General features: G+C 47.5%; 4 protein-coding genes across 10 annotated transcripts in view; 2 read left to right on the top strand and 2 right to left on the bottom strand.

Annotated features, from left to right (window-relative positions):
* Nucleotides 1-2549, top strand: part of RHBDF1 (rhomboid 5 homolog 1) — a 38762-nt gene extending 36213 nt beyond the window's left edge. For all 3 annotated transcript variants that reach the window (XM_074885812.1, XM_074885810.1, XM_074885811.1), the window contains 3 exons: nucleotides 420-520; nucleotides 795-948; nucleotides 1792-2549. In XM_074885812.1, the coding sequence (XP_074741913.1) occupies nucleotides 420-520; nucleotides 795-948; nucleotides 1792-2211 (675 nt within the window). In that variant the 3' untranslated portion in view covers nucleotides 2212-2549. The remainder of the gene's footprint in view (nucleotides 1-419; nucleotides 521-794; nucleotides 949-1791) is intronic.
* Nucleotides 2550-2685: 136 nt separating this feature from the next.
* On the bottom strand, nucleotides 2686-6271 carry SNRNP25 (small nuclear ribonucleoprotein U11/U12 subunit 25). 3 transcript variants are annotated; one of them, XM_074885815.1, is made up of 6 exons: nucleotides 6086-6271; nucleotides 5897-5987; nucleotides 5716-5821; nucleotides 5545-5619; nucleotides 4261-4323; nucleotides 2686-2883 (listed from the first exon to the last, which is right to left on the bottom strand). In XM_074885815.1, exons 1-5 carry the CDS (start codon nucleotides 6194-6196, stop codon nucleotides 4269-4271), a joined length of 438 nt encoding a protein of 145 aa, XP_074741916.1. In that variant the 5' UTR covers nucleotides 6197-6271; the 3' UTR covers nucleotides 2686-2883; nucleotides 4261-4268. The 3 variants fall into 3 exon arrangements, with proteins under 3 accessions (XP_074741916.1, XP_074741914.1, XP_074741917.1); XM_074885816.1 differs by having other exon boundaries at nucleotides 2784-3486; XM_074885813.1 differs by lacking the exon at nucleotides 4261-4323.
* On the top strand, nucleotides 6124-6857 carry POLR3K (RNA polymerase III subunit K). The gene is made up of 3 exons (XM_074885817.1): nucleotides 6124-6342; nucleotides 6436-6523; nucleotides 6597-6857. The coding sequence occupies exons 1-3, from the start codon at nucleotides 6232-6234 to the stop codon at nucleotides 6722-6724; spliced, it is 327 nt and encodes a 108-aa protein (XP_074741918.1). The 5' UTR covers nucleotides 6124-6231; the 3' UTR covers nucleotides 6725-6857.
* A 444-nt stretch (nucleotides 6858-7301) lies between these two features.
* The window catches only part of GTF3C1 (general transcription factor IIIC subunit 1), a 44460-nt gene continuing 32266 nt past the window's right edge, over nucleotides 7302-19495 (bottom strand). For 2 of the 3 annotated variants that reach the window (XM_074885822.1, XM_074885823.1), the window contains exons 30-37: nucleotides 18559-18731; nucleotides 17619-17903; nucleotides 14658-14911; nucleotides 12940-13226; nucleotides 11759-12419; nucleotides 10155-10194; nucleotides 9229-9421; nucleotides 7302-7684 (exon numbers count right to left, since the gene is read on the bottom strand). In XM_074885822.1, coding sequence (XP_074741923.1) covers nucleotides 7463-7684; nucleotides 9229-9421; nucleotides 10155-10194; nucleotides 11759-12419; nucleotides 12940-13226; nucleotides 14658-14911; nucleotides 17619-17903; nucleotides 18559-18731 — 2115 coding nt within the window. In that variant the 3' untranslated portion in view covers nucleotides 7302-7462. Of the gene's footprint in view, nucleotides 7685-9228; nucleotides 9422-10154; nucleotides 10195-11758; nucleotides 12420-12939; nucleotides 13227-14657; nucleotides 14912-17618; nucleotides 17904-18558; nucleotides 18732-19495 lie in introns of those variants that run through there. The other variant, XM_074885824.1, reaches the window with a different exon arrangement.

Here is a 19495-nt window from a genome sequence, read left to right as displayed (position 1 = left end):
CTGTGCTGCGGTGTAGGTGGGAGTCCTGTGTCCCGTCCCATGCTGAGCCCAGGGGAAGCTGCCGATCCAGACTGTAGTGGCAGAGCTGGCTGCTTCGGTCCCTCTTTGGAGACCAGTTTAGGACTTGGGCTGTGGCAGTTTAGGACACGGGACCACTGTGGAAGCAGCAGGAGAACACAACCTGCCTGTTCCACGGGCGAGCAGATGCCGATGTCTCAGTTGTGCGTGTGCTGGGGTGAAGAATGAGGGTATGAAGCTGCCGCAGGGAATGGGTGGGGTTGTGTGTAACTTGCTGTTGGAGACAAGGGTTGGGACCTGAGAGGGGACAGCCCCTCTTTCAGAGCCAGCAGCAGTCTCTGCCCTGGCCCTGGTGAGGGCCGTGCTGGCTGGCACAGCTCACAACCCCGCTTCTGCCCCAGGTGCACTGCATGGACGACGTCTGTGGGCTCCTCCCTTTCCTAAATCCAGAAGTCCCTGACCAGTTCTACCGCCTCTGGCTCTCACTTTTCCTCCATGCTGGGTAAGCAGAGGTGTTAAAACTCCCACAATCCGGCTGGGGGAACTCTGAACCCTGGGGTTGGCATGAAGCTTGTTCTGGCAGTCCCTTCCCTGGGGGACACGGGGTACTGAGCTGTTGTCCCTGCTGAGGTTTACCGTGCTGTGTTTTCTGGGAGGGAGATGAGAGGCGTGGGCAAGGCCAGAGCAGGAGCTCTCAGCAAGGCTCCCCGAAGAACACGAGCACAGGGGTGACTTCAGTGACTGCTGCTTCAGCTCCTGTACTCTCAACTTGGCAGGATCCTGCACTGTCTGGTTTCGATCTGTTTCCAAATGACGATCCTGCGGGACCTAGAGAAGCTGGCAGGATGGCATCGCATCTCTATCATCTACCTGCTCAGTGGCATCACTGGGAACCTTGCCAGTGCAATATTTCTACCCTACAGAGCAGAGGTGGGTCACCTGCAGACGAGGGTCCTGGTAACTTGCCCTGAACACAAGCCTTCTCTACATGCCTGTGCCCCTCTGGCAGAGGCAGAGACACCAGAGCTGGGCTCTTCTCTGCAGCACGTGCCTTGTGCAGATTGGTAGCTAGAAGACAGCATCACACCATCATCTAGCTGTCGAGCAGCAACATCCCGCAGAGTACCTTGGGCTTCCCAAGTGACTGGCCTGGTCTGGCTGCAGTAGGAAGGCTGCTGCTCGCAGTGAATGGGGGGTTTGTCCAACCACAGGGTAAGAGAGGCCCCGGGCAGGCTGGGAACTGAGAGCTGTAGCTGCTGCCAGAGCCCCTCCACATGTGAGTGGCAGGCAGGAGAGGGGCAAAGAGCACAGCTCACCTTTACCCCAGACTGTCCAGGACTGTCCCTGCCACATGCCACAGCGGGAGACATCTGATGTGACTATCCAGCTTCAGTTGAGAAGTGCATGGCAGGACCTGGAGGACTGTCTTCCAGGTCCTTCAAGGAGGAAAAGTGCATGGTGGGTGGGGGGAGCCAGGAGATTGCCTTCAAGGGCTTCTCCCCTCTGGTGACTTAAACCAGAAGTGCCCTCCTTAAAGTCTGTTCTGGTGATTGCTGGCTTCACAGCTACCTTGATCCTAAAGCAAACCAGGCCCCTTTACTCCTTGAACCCCATTACAAGGATGAAGTTACAGGCTGCAGGCTGCAGCATCTCCTTCCCAAGAAACACTGAACAAGGAGTTGAGTAACAACTAAGTGCGATGCCTGGAGCTGGCTGCGGAAGCCAGGCGGATGGCACGTGCCTGATGTTACCTGTACTGCTCTTCTTCTGCAGGTTGGCCCTGCAGGATCCCAGTTTGGGATTCTGGCCTGTCTCTTTGTGGAGCTCTTCCAGAGTTGGCAAATCCTGGCACGCCCATGGAGGGCTTTCTTCAAGCTGCTGGCTGTGGTGCTCTTTCTTTTCGCCTTTGGCCTCCTGCCTTGGATTGATAATTTTGCTCACATTTCAGGATTTATCAGTGGTTTCTTCCTCTCCTTTGCCTTCCTGCCCTACATTAGCTTTGGGAAGTTTGATTTATATAGGAAGCGATGCCAAATTATAGTTTTCCAGCTCATCTTCATTGCACTCTTCTCAGGACTTGTGATTCTGTTCTATTTCTACCCCATCAAGTGCGAGTGGTGCGAGTTCCTTACTTGTATACCATTCACAGACAAATTCTGCGAGAAATACGACCTGGATGCACAGCTCCACTGAAAGGCAAAGACTGGCTTCTCGAGCAGGCACTGGAGATGGACTGTCTTTGCGTTTGCTGTGCCAGTTCCATGTGGACAAAGTCTCTAATCCAATGACACTTCTAACCCTGCCCGTGGTTAATTTAAACTGTCTCCTTAGCACTTGGCAGGCATGTTTTGCCTTATCTCAGAAGACTCTGAAAACAGAACATTTGTGCCTTGTTCAATTGTATTGAACCTTTTCTGCTGCCATTATTTTTATTACACTAGTTTCAATACTACATTTTTAACCAGAGTTGTTTACTACTGCTAAGGTGGTGATTAAATGGTAAGGTAGCGTTTTAGCTACTGTTAATTGTTCTGCATAGTCTGTGGCTACGTTTGTTACTTCACCTCACCTATGCTGTTTCATGTACCAGTACCATCAATCTTTTCTACCATGTGAAACAGTCAGATGCAGATTTGCAGCTGGAAATAAGGGCCTTAAAAGCCTCAGAAAACTACAGGGTCTCTTTAATCACTGAAGGCGCATTCCACATACAGCTCAGAGGCAGACATTTCAAATAGCACCTGCAAAAATCATGAGAATGTCCATTCAACTGGAGTTGGTTTCTCTTTGAAATGTTACAACCTTTTCCTCCAGGGAAGTGCTGAATCCACAGTCTGGTCTTGGTATGGCTGGATTCTCTGCTCTCTGTTAAAGAAAGAAAACGGGTGGCAGTGACAACAGTCGCTGCGTGCTGGGCTCTCTTATCACCACAGCACCCCGCGAGGACAGTCCGGGGGGCATCAGCCGGTGTCAGAGGTGGCTGCTGGCCAGAGGCACTGTGGGGCAGATGGCTTCTGTTACAGCACATTTCATTACACTGGATGTTGCAAATGTGGCAGCGTTGAAAGAAGAAAAAAAAGTTACAGTGGTCACAAAGCAACAGTTCCTAACCCAGGTAGCTGGAGCCACAAAACAAAAACCCAAGCATTTGCAAAAGCTGCTCTTACTGCTGCTCTTCAGACACTGTGATTGTGTTTTCAGATGCAGAGAAGAAGCAAACAAAACTGTAAACTTACTAAGCTTGAGAGTCTTGGCCACATCTTGTGTTTGTGTGCACAAGTTTCTAAAAATAGCAACATATACCAGACTTATGTCAACATAGGTTACAAACAGGTAAATACACACGCTACTAGTGCTGCCTGTGCTGAAGTGTTCATAAATGCATCAGCTGCACAGAAATATCATGACCAAAAGTTGTCCAGTGGTGCGTCTTGTCTTCTGAGAACAACGAATTCGTTGAACTCATTTCTATAAATCAGAAACTGGGAGTCAAAAACTACAGGATGTGTAAGCTCACATCCCTTTTCCTAACTCCATACAGCTTGCAGTAATTGAGAAAAATGGCTCAAAATACACTCACTGTGGCACAGCAAAGAGCATGCTGTGCTTGCTTGCTGCCTTTATGTGTGCCCCTGGGACAGTGCGGTTTGTTAGCTGCAGGTGCTCTGAACAGTACAGGAGCAGAAGGAGTGGGGTGGGAGAACAGTCACTGTGTATGGGTCTGAGGCACACGGAAGGACCCACATGACCAGGGTGATGGCAGCTGCCTGCAGCACAGAGCCCTGCACCCTAGTGATTAGTTAGCACCCAGCCACATTCCTGACAGCGATTTCCAGGCATTCAAGAAGCCTAAAAGCAAGCAAGGTCCTAGACGCAATCACAACAGCAAACAAAGGGATACTGCATTTAATGAGTCTCAAGACAGTGTGGGAGCAGATTCAGAGTCTAACCATGAAGCAGGGTTAAAGATACACTGCTGCCAGCACCACAGTGTTGCTGTGGCTGCTCCTGATGTACGTTAACTGAAGTAGCTGAGTTATCATTCCCTGCCCCAAGAGAAGCACAAACACAACCAGAGTGTGGAAATAACCACAGCCAGGGCACAAGCCTACTGCAGACATGGGCATTCAGAAATGCTCTGCTACACAGCAGAGAGCACCAACACCAGCTGCTACGAGCCTCAACACTAAGGCCCGAGGAAGAGGAAGAATTGGTTGCTCTCAACGGATATTCAGGGCTTACCTGACAGGTCACTTCCGAAGCTTCTTTATGAAGCTGACCTCATCCCGGTTTCGGATGCCATACCTGGACAGAGAGTTTTGCTGTTTGCCAGTTTCCCAGGAACCTCTGATATCCTATAGCTGCGTCCTTCCCAGGGGAGGATGGACGCCTACGATCCCATTCTGTTCTCTAATGCAGGACAAGTTAAAGTTTTCACTTGTGTAGACAGAACATACTGCCAGCACTGACGGATCTGATCATCTGCCTTTTTATCTGCAACACCCCCTTAAATGCAACATCTGTTACCCATGGCTCAGTCTTCTGAGGCCAGCTTTGATCAGGGCTGTCTTGCTAAATTTTTAATACTTCAGACAAAGTTTTCCTGGTGGTCCGCACGCAGGCTGGCATACCCAGCACTGCTGTGTGCAACAGCTAGAACGCTCAGAAGCGCCTCCTTGCCCTGAGAACGGGCATGGAAACACGGGAGTCACTTGTCAGTGTTGTTACTAGATTGTCTCTGGTAGGTGGCTGAGCAGGTCCAGAGCCCAACACGCTTATCCTTAGTTTGTTCTTTGCTTGACATTCTTTCACCCTCTTTCCTACCTTTTTCCATCCTCCTTTCACCTCAGTGGCTCAGCCAAGCCGCTGTGAGGGTGACCGAGCACTGGAACAGGTTGTGCAGTCTGTGTTCCTGGAGATACTCACTGCCCAACTGGACGCAGCCCTGAGCAACCAGCTCCAGCTGACCCTGCCTGTGCAGAGGGTTGGACTAGATGACTTCCAGAGGTCCCTTCCACCCCATAATGTGCCCCCATCCTCTGCTGAGTGGCTGCTCCCCAAGTGCTCCCTGTTTCCCTAGAACTAGTGTGCTGCACACGCGTGATGCCATCCCTGGCCTTCTCTGCGTTCCACTCCCCTCACGCTCATGCTTCTTCTCACTAATCTTGTCTCTGCAGGATACCCCAGGCACAAACACAGTAAGCGTAAGCTATTGTGCAGGCGCTGGGCACGGACGGCCAAGGGGCAGCGCGCCCAAGTGCCTCGGTGGGGTTTGAATCGGGTAACACGGCGCAGGGCGGCTGTGGCTGAGGAACTACCCGAGGGCTCCGTGTCCTGACGGCCGCTCGGGCTCTCAGGGCAGGGCCTGTCCCCGCGCTGTGTGCGGCGCTGGGCCCGTCTCCCACTCGGTTTCAAGCGCAGGACCCATCCGAGCCAGGGCACCGCGTCCCGCGCCGGCCCTGCCTGTGTAGATGCCGGGTGGACGCTGGTGAGGCCCCTCCAGCCCCCAGAGACCTGATTACTCACTCTCTCAGCTTCTTCCTGTCATCCGCCAGTTTCTCTCCGGCGTAGGTTAAGTGGTACGTCCTCCATATGTACTTCCTAGGGGGAGAACGCTTAGGGGGGGCCGCAGGAGGCGCCGCCGGCCAAGCGATGAAGGTGGGGGCGAGCGGCCAGAGTCCCCCCGGCCCCGCTCACCAGCTGAGGTGCTGGACGCCGCCCTGCCGTGCCTGCCGCAGCTGGACGTGCCGCCGCAGCGCCTTCTTCAGCTCCAGCACCGAGGCGTTCTGCACCACCACCACGGCTGCAGCGGGGCGAAAGACTCGTCAGCGGCCCGCCCCGGCCCGCTCCTCCCGCCGCCCCCCCGGCCCGGACGCACGCATGGTCTCGCCGTCCGCCTTGCAGACGCGCACGGTCATGGCCTGCCCGTACTCCAGCGCCACCTGCGAGCCGATCTCCTCCGCCGTCACCTGCGGGCGGCACGGTGGCGGCAGGCGGGCGAGGCGGGCCTGAGCCCCCCCGCCCCCGCTCCCCGCCGGCCCCGCCCGGCCCCCGGCCCCGGCCCCACCTGCGGCGGGAGGTCGCAGAGCAGCGGGTCCTGCACCAGCCGCGCCAGCGCCGCCTGGAAGAGCTCCAGCACCTCGGCGTGCGCCAGCTCCTCCTCGGCCTCCGCCGCCATCGCCGGAAGGGGCGGCCGGCGCGGCGGAACCGGCGATGCTGCTCTTCTGCCCGGCCTGCGGCAACGTGCTGGTGGCCGAGGAGGGGCCGCGCTGCCACCGCTTCGCCTGCACCACCTGCCCCTACGTGCGCAACGTCACGCGGAAGGTGCCGGGGCGCGGGGGGGGCGGTGCGGGGCGGGGGGGGGGGGGGGGGGGGCGGCGGCACGGAGCCCTGACCGAGCCCCGTTCCCCCCCGCAGGTGACCAGCAGGAAGTACCCGCGGCTCAAGGAGGTGGACGATGTGCTGGGCGGCGCCGCGGCCTGGGAGAACGTGGACTCCACCGCAGGTAGGGCCGGGCCGGGGGCCGGGGCGGGGGGTCGGGCCTCGCCTCGCCTCACCACACCGCGCCTCCCCCGCAGAGCCGTGCCCCAAGTGCGAGCACCCCCGCGCCTACTTCATGCAGATCCAGACGCGCTCGGCCGACGAGCCCATGACCACCTTCTACAAGTGCTGCAACGCGCAGTGCGGGCACCGGTGGCGGGACTGAGGGACCCCCCCGGGGCCGCGGGGCCTGAGCCCAGCCCGCGCTCCCTCCGCAGAGCCTCGCCCGTGGGCACGCAGGTCCCGCGGGGATGGGCCGTGGGTGTCTACTCTGGCAATAAACGTGTCGCTGGGTGGAAGTAAGCGGCTGCTGTGTGATTGTTTTAAAGCCTGACCTGGGCAGGGCGCCCTACACGGCTGGAAACGACAGAAAAGGGCGTTCGTCAGTGCTGTGGCACTGGGGGGGCCGCAGGGCCCTTATTGCACAGTGCAGTGGTTTCACTAGAAGCACACGCAATGAAGTAATGCCATGTACACCAGGAAACCTGAGCTTAAAATAGAGACAGAGCTGAAGTTAACCAAGCTAAAGAATAATTACCAAACCTTAGCACAGCCAGCTGCTGTGCAACAGAACAGGAGGCAAAGCAAAGGTAAAGTGTTAGCACTGTAGCCGTAGGGGGGGGGAAAAGAGGGACCCTTGCTGTGACCTGTGAAGACCCCGTAAGATAAAGCAGAAACTGAACTGTTATGCTCTACAAGCAATTATTGGTAAAAAGAGAATATACTTAAAGTAGGATCAAATATTACCTGTGTCTTAACATTAAGCTTTATTCTGAGTTTAAATACATTCAAAAGTAAAAAAGGACAAATAAATAAAAACATGGAGCACAAACTGTAACATTTAATCTGCATTAACACTCACTCCTACAGGCTAAACCAATTTAATGTGACTCAGCTTTACCTCTTATACAGGGATGATCTGCACCCACTTATTCCAATTCACTTCACAGGGGAACACTCTTCCCAGCCTGAGAGTACAGTCTATTGTAGGCTCATAGTAGATTGTTGGGGTTTCGCTCAGTTTGGGATTGTTTAGTTGTTCTTCCATAACTGGCTGAGAAAAGAGCGACACCAGGGACGGCTTCTTCATGTAGAATCGTCTGATGCAACCAAGAGTTTCCAGACCCTACAGAAAAATTCACATATTTTAGCTTGAGTTGCCGCAAAAAAACCCGCACTGAGTGCTGTTCTACCTACAGTGTTCTCAGGAACGTTAGACAATTTATACTAAAAGCAGCTTCACCTCACCCCCTCAGGAGACCATGGGGCTGGCAAAGGTTACAGCACAACAGAGCAAGTTCACACAGCTGGATATATGCTCATTTGTTACTTTCGGCACAGTGGTTGACATCTGGCTACTGACACAGAACACGTGTTCAACAACAGGTCTCAACATTTAGGACCAGTTACAAATAATTTAAGGCTGGTAGAGATGTAAATCCCAGACTTCCGGGTCAGCTCTTGCTAGTGGGTTAGTATTTGTTCCCAGAGCAGCACCCAACAAGGAAATTTATGTGCTCTATTTGCTGAAAACATCTGGTGTGTATTCAGTAATCTTACATACGTATGTGTCTAGATTTACTAATATTTGGTATATTGCAGATACAAGCTCTCTCTGTGGTTTCAAAACCAGTTCTTATCAAATTTATTGGTAGAAAAGTTACATTCAAGTTCTCCAGTCTGCAAGATGTACAGGTAATTGCTTGATTTTGTGGATTTTTATTAAAATTGCCTAGGAATGTGTATTGCTCTCTCACCTGTGCACGCCTCACCACTATACACTCTGTACTGCTGCATCTGAAACCTGTCCCTACCCCAGCTCCCCTCGGGCAGCGTTGCTGTGCCGCAGGACGTGGGGGCAGGCTGTGCAGGGACACCCAGGGAACAGGACGTCGCTCGGTGCACGACTGGTAGTATAAACAACTTGCATTGTTACCAAAATGTGTGAGCCGTTGGACAGAAGTGTGGCATACATATGCCGGAGTATTAATTTCCAGCGTTAGTAGGGGAAGTCATGCTTACAGGAGGGACTGCAGTATTACTGCTGTAGTTAAGATTTTGAATCCTTTCAGGAAAAAAAATACACATCAAAGTTTCACTTGCAAAGTAGCAGTGGTAGCAATCAAACTTCAAGATGTGGGAAAAAAAAAAAAAAGAGAAACTCAAATTTTCTCACCATGTATTGTTTAAGAATTAAGGATGTACACCTTTAAGCAGGTCTGTCAGGACAGGAGGTCTTATTTATAGTATTGTCTAGCACAGACACATTTCAGTCTGATTCTTACGTCAGAGACCACTCACCTGAAAGGTGCGTAAGGAAATGAAGATAAACTCTGTGGTGATTAACACTGCATTAAACAGTCCAACTTACTATTTCACAGCGAGAAGCCACCACTCTTCAGTAACCAGCTAGAATTTCAACCACATGTGCATCCATTTCAGATTTTAAAATCAGTAATACAGTAATTTCAAGGACGGGCGAAGCAGCCTTCCTTCCCTCCTCATTGTGAACAGTAACTTGCTTTGGTTAATTTACACTAAAGGGAGAAGGTTATTTTTCATGGTTCATTCACAGTCCCATTTTCCTGGGACTTCTAGCAGAGTAGAGGCTGACTCTTAGGTGTGGAAGCTGAACCAGACTAACGTTCACACAGCTGATGATTCGCATACCTGCAGTATCTCTAAGACGGCAACAGGCTGCAGTACCCCCACGTAATGCTGCAGCAGCATGCCTTCCGTTACACCTGGTTTTGTCATGATGTGGTAGAGCACAGCTTCCATCATCCCTTTACACACAGGTTTATTCAGATTCCCATCCACGATCCTCCACGGTCTCCCAATGAAGCAGACGTTCTCGCAGGCCCTGCAAAAGACAATTTAACTTCAGCTCTGTCAGGAATGACTCTTCTAGCTGGATTTCCCATCATCGTCATTTCTGCATAACAGATTCTTACTAGAGCCACTGCCAGTGTCTGCTGACACGCTAGGTGTGAATTCTGTAGTTGCTCTGAGCACAGACCGCTGCTAATCTACTAGACAGTTCCACAGACCTGAAGTATTTCACACAAGGTGTTCACCACCTGAGAAGCACTTTTAGCACCATTATACCACCCAACAGGTACCCTGAGTCTTGATGACCAGGAAAGCTTTATCCAAGAAGTTATCCAAGACCTGCTTCAACCTGCAATGTGCAGCAACAGTGCTCAGATAGGAAAGAAATTCCTCATTTTCAGCATTTCGGAGTTAAAAGACAGACCCTGCATGAAAATTCACATTTCCCACATTGCAGTTTCTCCAGACCTTTCCTGGGCACATGGAAGCTAAAAACTTTCTGGCACTGGACTTATTTGTGAAATAACATTAGTTTTGTTCCTCTGATATTTGGAGCTAGTTGTTTTCTGGGAAAAAGCACGTATCAGAGAAATTTTTTCAGCATGCATATGAGCATGAGTAACTGGAGGAAAACGTGGGGTTTCTCCATCGTCAATGCTCACTGCCCATTAGAGCATAAAACTAAAGTTTCCAAATCATTTGCTTCCCGATATTATTCTGGTGGTGCTGTGTGTTTAGTTATTCTGCACACATCTGTTACTCACCGGTCCCTGGCTGCCTGGGATACATCTGTCACAGAACTTCCTGGAAAGGAAAGAACACATAAGTTTTAATTAACCCAAACTCTTTACCTAGTGGAAGGAAAGATGGCTAAGCTGTAAAATGCCACAGCTTATGCTAAAAAATAACACAAGCAGACTACACCGTGTGTTGTTCTCAGTTGTACGGGGAGCTCTAAGCTTCCCTTCTGACCGCCTTTCCCTGTCCGCAGCCTGCTCCTTCCTACATCTCTTCTCACAACCACCTCTGTCTGCTGCAACCACACGTTTTGTGGTTCCATTCCCAAATCACAGCAAGAAGTTTTATTCCTAGAAGTCTGATGACATGGCTGAACAACAGGTAATTCTATGGACCGAAAGACCCGAGTTTCCCACAGACAGCTGTGCAGGGCTCAGCTTGCAAGCACTCCCACAGGTTGGTTTAACTTTAGTGCTCCTGGTAATTGTATGGAAGCCGAGCACAAGTCCGAGTAGCTGCAGACTTGAGAATGCAAACTCAAGATTTCAGCAGGGTTCAGTTTCAAAGTGAAGGTTGTCTCTGCAACTTCCATTATGCATTAGGTCATGGGTTTTAATTTACACAATTACTTAATGTAGGTATTTCTACCACACCCAGAGGCTAACAGCTTTGGCTTAAGCCCATGTAAACTCTTCAGCTGGCCTCCACCAGTAAGACTGTTAAGAACTTTATGCTTGATAACATAACTACTATTTTTTCCCCTCCTGTGTTACAAACAAGTAGAGGAAGTTAAATCCAAAACAGTCCTTTAGTAGTTTCATGTTAAGAACTGCTGAAGTCTAGGCTGTTCAGATAGCCCTGAGTCTACTTCCTGCAGGAAGGCTCCAATTAAACAATACCAGGCTCCAAGATGCTACGGATCAGTCTGCACTGAGTCACGTGGGACTCTGCAGCTCTAAACGTGGGTAACGGCAGATCTTGCAAAACACCACACCAGCGGTTAGCTTGTGATTCAATCTGAAATCAGAGCTGATAAAAACAAACACAAAATAAAATCTTCAACAACCTACTTAATGTAAAGCTTGGCAAGAACTACTAGCTATTAAGAAAGAAAACTGGCAGTAAAAAGTAAATGAAAATGAAGTCAAATTGGGTTACAAACGAGGCTATTAATCTTCTCGCTGGCATGTGCTGCTTTCTGATGAATGCTTTAATGACTTTACAACGTTCAGTCATGGGCATTCTGATGTACACCAGTAGCACCGTGTTTTCTAGGTTTAGAGATGTCTAGCCTTTGGACTGAAGCCAGAGATGAGAACCTTCAGATCCAAATATGTTTTTGGAGAAGAGCAAGACATGGAAACAAAGTTTCTAAGGAAAACACATTTCCAGACTAGTCATGAACGTTCCATCAGTAGGCATAGGAAGGAATCTTTGATGTATTTGAAACCTCCAAGACCTTCCAGATCAAGTAGCGTTATGCCGCTTTGTCTGTGAGAAATGGCAACCTCTCTCTCTGGTATGGCTTCAGAAAGAATCTAGTATTTGCTTATAAAATGGAACTACCTGTTTGGGATCAACTGGTGATGAGCTAGTCCATATTTCTTGGATGCAGAGTGCTCCTACGTACCTTTAGAGACTCCTGGGTTCTCCTGTAAGTAGGAAAGATCATCATCCTGCTCACTGGCTGATTGTTCAAGGCTAGCGATCTGCTGCTTGTGCTCAGTGCTGAGCTCATCATTCTCTACTTCAAGTTCTTTGTCTTCAGAACAAGATTTATCTTGTTCCTTGTAAGTGTCCACATTCACAGCATCTGGAGCACACGCTGGCCGTTCGGCTAGGTGTTCTGTCTGCCCTCCCAGGGAGCCTGTTTCCTCATCCGTGATTAAAGCTTCCTTCATTGTAACAGGACTAGCAACACCTGCATCAATGTTATTTTCATTTGCACTCTTCAAATCACTCTGTGAACCCTGGCAGAGTTGACTGCCATCTTGAAGGACATCATTTTGAATCTTGCATCTCTTCCTTGGGGGTTCTTCATCACTGACAGATTGTGTGCCTCTTCCCAGCTGCTCCCCCTCTCGCAAACATTCCTCTCCCTTCTTTGGATCTGATGGCAGGCAGTCCTGTCGTACATCTGGGAGAGTGGTGTCTGCACCTTGCTGATCAGAATCATCTGGTTTATTCTTCAAGCATACTGAATGTAATAGCCATGGCTTGGCAAATATTATTGCAACCAGTCTTACAGCATGGCCTCCTACTTCTAAAACCTGCTGCATCTCGATGAGATCCTATTAAAAAAAAAAAACACAAACACAAAAATTGTCTCAGGAGCTTTCACTGGAAAGCGTCAATTTAAACAAATATCATGAAATTGCCATCTTTAACTGGCAGCAAAGAAAGAAGAAGAGCTTAGTAGAGTATTCAATTTTCTGTCCTACTGCACTGAAGTTGAAAAGATGTTTTACCCCTCAAACTCTACTGAAATTACAGCACAAGACATTTTTGTTTAACTTAAAATGTAACTGGGAAAGCGTATTTTGCTTCCAAAAGGTGAATGTTGGTACCTCTAGGTTTCTGAAACAGTTCACTCCTATCTTTGAGTGAGTGCTGCTTTAATTTTTGGCTTTCCTAACTTTGAGGCAAGATTGCTATCAGCTATTGGTATGTGATCTCTTGCCTAATATAAATAGCTTTGTTCAATTTATATTTGTTTCCTACAGCCTGGAAGATTGTCCTATTCAAGGGGAATAATGTCCTAATCAAGCATGCAAACATTAATGTATGGAAAGCAGCTGGCTGTAAAACCACCTGAATGTACTGCTCCAAGCTCCTGGTGCGTTCAGGTTCCACTTCTTCATAGCTGCAGAAACGTTTGCTCAGCTCAGTTTTGCAAATTCCAAAGTGGGAAGTTGCCTCTATTGCATTACGGATCTCCAAAACAGCAGCCACATCTCTGGGATTATAGCCATAACGTTCTGTACACTCATGAAGAAACTGATCCACCTCATAATTTTCTTCTTGGACTTTTATCAGCCTGGTAAAAGTTTCAGGGAGGCAGGAGACTCCCACAACCATGTTATCAAGCAGAGAAGAAACTGCAAAGCAAATAAAAACCAAGTGTATAAGCTGTGAAGCAGTTGTTACTATGCAATACACTATAGAAAGATAAATATTCTGAGACAGATTAGAGGTGTTCTAGACTACTGAATTAAAAACAGAGCTCAGTTTTCCATCTTCATTGCTGCAGTTTCCTTTTGTCTTTCTGCCTTACATATTTGTCTCTGAAAAGACCTGCAGAAGAAGAGAAAGCTGGTTTACAAGGGCTTACCTGCACAGCAAAGTGAAATATCGCTGAAAGCCAGTGTAGACTTACTGGTATTCTCTAACATGAGGTCAGCTTAACTCTAAATTAATGAGGAATCATCTTTTTTCTCGAACAAGGTCAAGTGAAAAGTCTAGGGCAAGGAAATGCTAAGGAGGACCCTACTAAACAAATAATTTGAAGCAGCTGATCCATAGCAGAAAGCTTTTGGCCAAATATCATATAAACTACAAGTCGACAATGTCTTAGTATAATTAGTATAACAAAGCATCTCTGTGTTTGGAGACAGGTCCATCACTGCACAAAACTGACCCCCACTGTACAGAGTATTCCGAAGCTGAGGTAGTGTAACACCTTTTCCCAGGCCCGGATAGAGGGTAGCTCTGGCACTGTTCTTACCGCTCCCCCGCTTTTATCTGCGGGCTGCCTTTGCACCGTGCCTTGTGGGATGCTCATGTGACAGCTGCACGTCTTTGACAGCCAAGAAAAAATGAGAAAACTGTAATGAGCCATCAGCTCAGTAGACCTGGAGGGCATGTGTGGCAGCAGAGATATGGGAAAGAATTTCTATTTTACCACAACTGCAATAGAAACGGGCAGGGACAGAATTAGACCTTCCAACTACAGAGCTGAACAACTAAAGGCTTTCCTGGATGCATTTGCATTACAGTTGAAATGAAGATGCTCTTTAAGAAGGGGAAGTGCTGATAAATTACAAATATTCAAACTCTAAATATTATAAAAATGTTTAAGTTATTGTAGGTAAAAGGCCAGAGACTGGACACCACTATTTCAGGCATTCGCATGAGACAAGTAAATGTGAATTTCCATTCAAGGAGCTCTGAAAGATTTTATTTTCTCTTTCAGAAGAGAGCCTGGGTGTGACATAATATGGTATTTTAACTTGCAGAAGGGACCGAAAAATGTCCTGGAGAAGGGATAACAGAGCAGAGAACAGACTTGCTCTTTGGATTGATAGTTGCACACAACGTGAAATACAGGCAAGGACTTGTACCAACAGAAGGTGCCCCTATAAGTCAACCACCTGTTTGTTTTAAATCAGGAGAGAAAGCATTACAAGGCAAACTGCATGTGTAATGAAAAAATAATGTTCCTGTTAAGAGGAAATAAGTTCCTCAGCTGATGCATTCACTATCTTTCCTGCTCCAACCCACTTCTGTGGGTTGGCCAAACAGAAACTAACCTGGAGAGCTGAGTCTTCCTGGAAGTGGTGTACATCGCAGCTTAACCTTCACCTGGCAGGAATTGACCACAATATTGTCACTGGGACTCAGATTGCGCATGCTGACAATTCCAGGGGCATAGTAGCCTCTCATCAGTAAGTAATTGGTATGAGATGCTTGACGAGCTTTTACTTCTATTCTCCGTTTGCCTCCAGAGCTGTCATCTAAGTCATCATCGTCGTCATCATCATCCTCAAGTCCTTCTTTTCCTAAACTACAGCAAACAGAGGTGTTTTGTTTGTTTGTTGGGATTTTTTTTTTCCACAACAACAAGGTGACGCATTACATCGAGCAGAGCAAGAACACATGCTATTCTGCATTCTAGTATTCAGTCATGAACAGCCGTGGGTATGTCCATAGCAGGCTGAGAAAAAGCAACTACAGAAATGAAAATACACTAAAGGTCCCTGGAAAAAGAAACGCTCTCTTTTTTTGCAAACATGTTGAAGTGAACCCAAAATATCTCAGCTTACAGTGCTGAAGCTCTTTGGTTCAGCAGACACTTCATCATGAGGGAACATCTGTCAGAGCACAAAGGCTGAGACCGTAAGGGATACTGCAGTATAGGGCAGACTGTGTTTTGTTTTTAAGGGAGAAAAGGAGAAAAAAGCATTACAGGCCAAAGATTTCAGGTAGTTTAGAAAAGAAAAAAAACCCAACAAACCAACACCCCAACACAAAACGAACTGCAGACAGCCTCACAGAATCACAGAATCATTCAGGTTGGAAAAGACCCTTGGGATCATCGAGTCCAACCCTCAGCCCGACTCTACAAAGTTCTCCCCTACACCACATCCCCCCACAGCTCATCCAAACGACCCTTAAACACACCCAGGGATGGGGACTCCACCCCCTCCCTGGGCAGCCTATTCCACTCTCTGACCACTCTTTCTGGGAAACTCTTTTTCCTCATGTCCAGTCTGAACCTCCCCTGTTGCAGTTTAAAGCCGTTCCCTCTTGTCTGTCACTAATCACCTGTGAGAAGAGACCAGCACCAACCTCTCCACAACATCCTTTCAGGGAGCTGTAGAGAGTGATGAGTCTCCCCTCAGCCTTCTCCTCCTCGCACTAAACAGTCCCAGCTCCTTCCATCGCTCCTCACAGGACTTATTCTCCAGGCCCCTCCCCAGCCTCGTTGCCCTCCACTCACTCCAGCACCTCAATATCTCTCTTGTATTGAGGTGCCCAAAACTGGACACAATACTCCAGGTGTGGCCTCACCAGTGCAGAGCACAGGGGACTATCACCTCCCTGCTTCTTCTGGTCACACTATTTCTAATACAAGCCAGGATGCCGTTGGCTTTCTTGGCCACCTGGGCACACTGTTGGCTCCTGTTCAGCTGTTTGTCAGTTAGAACCCCCAGATCCTTTTCTTCCAGACAGCTCTCCAGCCAGTAGCAGCAGCCAGGATAAGTTTCTCAGAAACAAACAGTCAAACACACAGTATTTCTTTCTAGGACACAAGCAAGAGCCATTATGGATAAAGGTGAAGGCTCTGAACAACCTGATCTAACTGAAGTTGCCTCTGTTTTAAGGAGGTTATGCCAAAGACAACCAACGGTTCCTTCCAACCTTATCTATGATGAGTTAGACCTTAAGTACCTTCTCTTAAAACGTATTTAAAACCAAAAGGGAACACATCATTTAGAAAAAATAGTGCAAGTACATAACCAGTTGGAAAACTGGACTCAGATGCCTGTACTCAGAAATGGGACTAGTCCAGGGTTTAGTGTATTTCTGCTAATGGCTTGGCTGATAAAACAGCTTATTAAGTTTGCAGAGGATCACCAAACTGGAGAGACTGCAAGTATATGAGAAGACAGAATTTGCATTCAGAACATTTCCAACAAACTGGAAAAGAGCAGGGAGCAATTTCATATGGACAAAGGCATGTTATTTATGTTACAGCACTATGCACCTCTCCCTCCACACTAAGAGGAAATAATTAATTAGATAAAGGAAAAGAAACTTCTTAGAGTGAATCACAAGAATCATAAGCTGTACATGAATCACCGCACTGGGAGTTTTTGGCTACTTTTTTTTTTTTTTTTTTTGGCAAGACCATGGCTCTTCATCATCTTGGGATATATTAAAAGGCATATCACCTACATAACATGATGTAATTGGCACAGAGCTGCCAGCAAGAGCATGGCATTTGTTTTTTGACATCACAGTTCAGTACAGAGGAAAATAATGAGAAAGACAGAGATCTGGATAACATGAATAACATACCAAAAACACAAGTAAAGGAACTGAGGCTGCTCATTTTAAAGAACAGCATGTTATGGGAGGAGCACTATGATAACCATCTTCAAATAGGTAATAAGCTGCTCTAAAGAGAAAGAGAACAAGTATTTTCCATGTATATATACAACAGGAAGCAACAGGTTAAACTACAGCAAGAGATTTCTGCTGCACGCTAAGCAAACACATAATGATTGTAAGGATAACTATTCATAGGATTAGACTGCCTAGGGAGAGAGTTTCAATTTCAGTGGTATGCAATTACTGGAGGCTTAAAAAAAAACCAAAACAAAATCAAAGAGGAGACAATACATAGAACGAATATTGTGGAGACAGGTTTCACTGATAAAGCTGAAAGCTTGTTACTAATCCTTCTTAGTCTTTGAAGGGGGAAGGTGCAATATTGATGAGAACACTCATCCAGCACACGCTGCTCTCCTTTCCACATTAGCTCTGATGGCAGTGAAATGTCTAGCAATTTAAATGCCACACATGTGATGACAAATGCAGTACAAGGCTACAATGACATGCACTAACTAAAGTGTCATTAAGTCTTCAGACTGCCCCCTCAGGAATCAAAATCTAAACAAAATCATAGTAAAACATGCCACAATACTGTCCAATTTCATTCAAGTTAGCCCCAAACCATATTTACTAATAGAAATAACAGTGTTTACCTTTTTATCACTTCATTTTCCACCATAGTGCTGTCCACCACAACTATCTGCTCTGGGATTCTCACATTCACAGATACAAGTCCCAGGGAGAATAGAGAGAGCATCGCCACACACTGGCCACCAGGTCCGTCCATAGGAAATGCAATCATGCCTTCTGATGCTTTGTTTTCTTGATCTTTAAATGAGAAGCTGTCTGGCTGGTCTGATTTTTCAGCATCCTTGAGCTTCTCGAGGAACTGAAAGGACTCTGTGCAAATTGTACTGGGAAACCGCCACGTAAAAACTCTGGACAAAAAGACAAATTCAAAGAAGCATGAACTTTTCAGTCCCTTCTTACTGCATATGAATTTTAGAACCATGGTAGCACAGAGCAGTCAAATAGTTGAAGTTCCATGCTAGAGCTGGTGACCAAGTACCTTCTACATCTGCTCTCACAGTCCTTTTACTAGTTCCAGAACATTAAGTATTTATGCACCATGTAAAGGTCAGGTACTATATAGCAAATACAAAGCAAAGATGTATTCAGTGCTCAAACAGAAGATGACATTTACAGTTAAACTCTCCTCCCCCACCCCGATGTCCAGGCACAGTGCAGCACAAAGTACCTGGAGAGGAAAAGCAAGCAACCATCAGAATGACAAGGGTGCTAAAGAAATCATTCCACTACACCTAGAACTGTGGTGCTACCTCTCCTCAACTCCTTGTGTGTCTTTGTAAAGGCTTGCCCAGCAAACCTGGCTCTATTCCCTGTACAGCCCTAATTGCTCACCCAACAACAGGCTAACATACACAGATGTTACCATCACCTCTTCAGCTTTGGCTGTGATGGTCAGGTTCCTTGCTCCAGATACTCCATGTGCATTCTCTCCTCCACACCAAGCATGCCTGGGTAGATTCTTTTATTTGCTCAAACATAAACAGCGACCTTTCTGACACCCACCTGTAGTAACTCTGAGACAGCTGATAGGACATGGGTACAAAAGGCAAAGCCCGGCTTTTCTTTGGACCCAGTGTGTGGTTTACTCGACGGCGATTGACCAAGCTTCTCTTCTGACACTCTAGGAAAGCCTTCACGAGAATGTCATCTTGGTATTCCCGGTACAAACGAAATGTCTGCAAAAAACCCCCGTTCAATGTAAAAGGCAGCATTGGCTCTGAATCCACTGTTAGACTCACCTACCTGAGGTTTATGTTAACTAAATTAACATGAAGCTACAAGCCAGAACATAAGTGATACATTTACTTAACCACACTATTCCTTTTATGGGCTTCCAGACTTTTCACGGTAAATGCCAATTAAATTAACTAAATACTATAGAACATTTGATATTCAAAATGGGATCAGGCTCCCACTAGAATGACGTATGTAAAAAATGCTCATCTGCAACACCTTTTGGTAGACTCTTCCCATCATTTTACCAGGAACACATGCTTCTATGAGCTTGGCTTTCTAGGCCCCACTCTTGTCTGCTGATGAGATATTAAACTCCCTTTGAACTTCTAACTTTATTTTTTTAAGTGCCTGACTGATAGATGGTATATTTTTGTGGTCCCCAGTGCTGAAGGAGAGGCTCCCCAGCACCAGTGTCAGCTGGATACTAGGACTGTCTTTGTGCTACCTCCTCCAGAGCGTGCTTCCAACTGCTCCAGTGGGCACCGAATCATGATACAGTTTGACCCAATGGAGAGATGTGGAGTTTATTTCATAAGGTTTTTTGAGGATTGCTTCAACTTCACATCTTGCAATCTCATCCTCAGAGAGAAAAGCCACATACTGAAAATCTGCCTAGAATATACCATTTCCTAAAAGCAGAAGAGAATAATCTCCACAGAATGGATACAAATCTAAGGTCTCTTTTCTCACATCTGAAAAAGGC

The sequence above is a fragment of the Strix uralensis genome, chromosome 16 (assembly GCF_047716275.1).
Source record: "Strix uralensis isolate ZFMK-TIS-50842 chromosome 16, bStrUra1, whole genome shotgun sequence".
Lineage (NCBI taxonomy): Eukaryota > Metazoa > Chordata > Aves > Strigiformes > Strigidae > Strix > Strix uralensis.
The sequence above is the reverse complement of the archived record's forward strand: the minus strand, read 5'-3'. Positions and strand labels throughout refer to the sequence as shown.

Coding starts and splice junctions, on each gene's coding strand:
- SNRNP25 (XM_074885813.1), bottom strand. CDS start 6,196: ATGGCGGCGGAGGCCGAGGAGGAGCTGGCGCACGCCGAGGTGCTGGAG. Junction 5,988..6,085: donor TCTGCGACCTCCCGCCGCAG/GTGGGGCCGGGG, acceptor TGCCGCCCGCAG/GTGACGGCGGAGGAGATCGG. Junction 2,884..5,544: donor GACAGGAAGAAGCTGAGAGA/GTGAGTAATCAG, acceptor TTTCTTTAACAG/AGAGCAGAGAATCCAGCCAT.
- POLR3K (XM_074885817.1), top strand. CDS start 6,232: ATGCTGCTCTTCTGCCCGGCCTGCGGCAACGTGCTGGTGGCCGAGGAG. Junction 6,343..6,435: donor TGCGCAACGTCACGCGGAAG/GTGCCGGGGCGC, acceptor TCCCCCCCGCAG/GTGACCAGCAGGAAGTACCC. Junction 6,524..6,596: donor GAACGTGGACTCCACCGCAG/GTAGGGCCGGGC, acceptor CCTCCCCCGCAG/AGCCGTGCCCCAAGTGCGAG.